We start from the raw sequence: 1,382 nt of genomic DNA, 5'->3' as shown, positions 1-1,382 counted from the left end.
GACACACGTTTCTGATACCGATCCTCATCAGGACAGCTAGTTTAGAAATGGGAGTTAATGTTAGCTAATTGACTACAGCTCATCTCGTACTGCTGACATGTTTCAGATAAACAATCCGCATCAGGACAGCTTGTTTTAGAAATGGAGGTTAACTTTCTAATATAGGACTTAATGTTAGCTAATTGACTAGAGCACATCTCATCTCAAACTGCTGACATGTTTCAGATACACAATCCTCATCAGGACAGTTAGTTAACCAAATACTATTTTATTTGCAGGTGAAAAATTTCCGAGATTATATTAACTTATTTTTGAAAGATAAATACGATGAGAATGATCAGCCGTTAAAAGTTGTTTATTATGATAGTAATCCAAGATGGCAGGTAGCTGTTACCCTTAGTGATAAAGGTTTTCAACAAGCTAGTTTCGTTAACAGTATAGCTACCACAAAGGTACGTGTCAGGGTTTAAATTTCTTATTTTTATACTTTTGTTGTAGTAAAGAGGGAAGGTGGCTCAGTGAGTTAGAAGCTTGCTCGCTAACCTGAAGGTCCAGGATTCAATCCTAGCATAGGTCAAGATAATACCTTCAGATTTTTCAACCCAGTTTTCCCCTGTCAGAGAGTTAGAAGCTTGCTCACTAACCTGAAGGTCCAGGATTCAATCCTAGCATAGGTCAAGATAATACCTTCAGATTTTTCAACCCAGTTTCCCCCTGTCAGTGAGATAGACACTTGCTCACTAACCTGAAGGTCCAGGGTTCAAGCCTAGCATAGGTTGAGATAATACCTTCAGATTTTTCAACCTGGTTTCCCCCTGTCAGTGAGTTAGATGCTTGCTCACTAACCTGAAGGTCCAGGGTTCAAGCCTAGCATAGGTTGAGATAATACCTTCAGATTTTTCAACCTGGTTTCCCTCTGTCAGTGAGTTAGATGCTTGCTAGCTAACCTGAATGTCCAGGGTTCAATCCCAGCATAGATTGAGATAATACCTTCAGATTTTTCAACCTGGTTTCCCCTTCCCCTTCCCCATCCCTCAAAATAATCAAACATGTATCAGTCAACAAATTTCATTTTTCATTATTTTTTTTTTATTTTCAGGGTGGTCGTCACGTAGATGTTGTAGCGGATCAAATTGTGAAGAAATTATTAGAAATCGTTTCGAAAAGGGATAAGGGTGGAATCAAGATTAAGCCGTTTCAAATTAAAAACCATCTGTGGGTATTTGTGAACTGTTTGATCGAGAATCCCACCTTTGACTCTCAAACAAAAGAAAATATGACCCTACAAGCCAAGAGTTTTGGCTCTAAGGTTACTTTATCAGAAGATTTTATGAAACAGGTAGGTAGAGTGATATTGTGGTCTGGCTTTGGCTTTTCTAAAA

General features: G+C 38.6%; 1 protein-coding gene across 1 annotated transcript; it reads left to right on the top strand.

Moving 5' to 3' along the window:
- Window positions 1-141: 141 nt before the first annotated feature.
- LOTGIDRAFT_176819 (hypothetical protein) lies at window positions 142-1,339 on the top strand (the record flags this gene model as incomplete). Its single annotated transcript, XM_009060657.1, has 3 exons — window positions 142-147; window positions 279-452; window positions 1,100-1,339. Coding segments are annotated over 3 exons (420 nt in total), but the record flags the coding sequence as incomplete, so codon positions are not given.
- Between the last annotated feature and the right edge of the window lie 43 nt (window positions 1,340-1,382).

Source organism: Lottia gigantea (assembly GCF_000327385.1).
Source record: "Lottia gigantea unplaced genomic scaffold LOTGIsca_4394, whole genome shotgun sequence".
Lineage (NCBI taxonomy): Eukaryota > Metazoa > Mollusca > Gastropoda > Lottiidae > Lottia > Lottia gigantea.
This window is presented reverse-complemented; position numbering and strand designations above follow the sequence as displayed.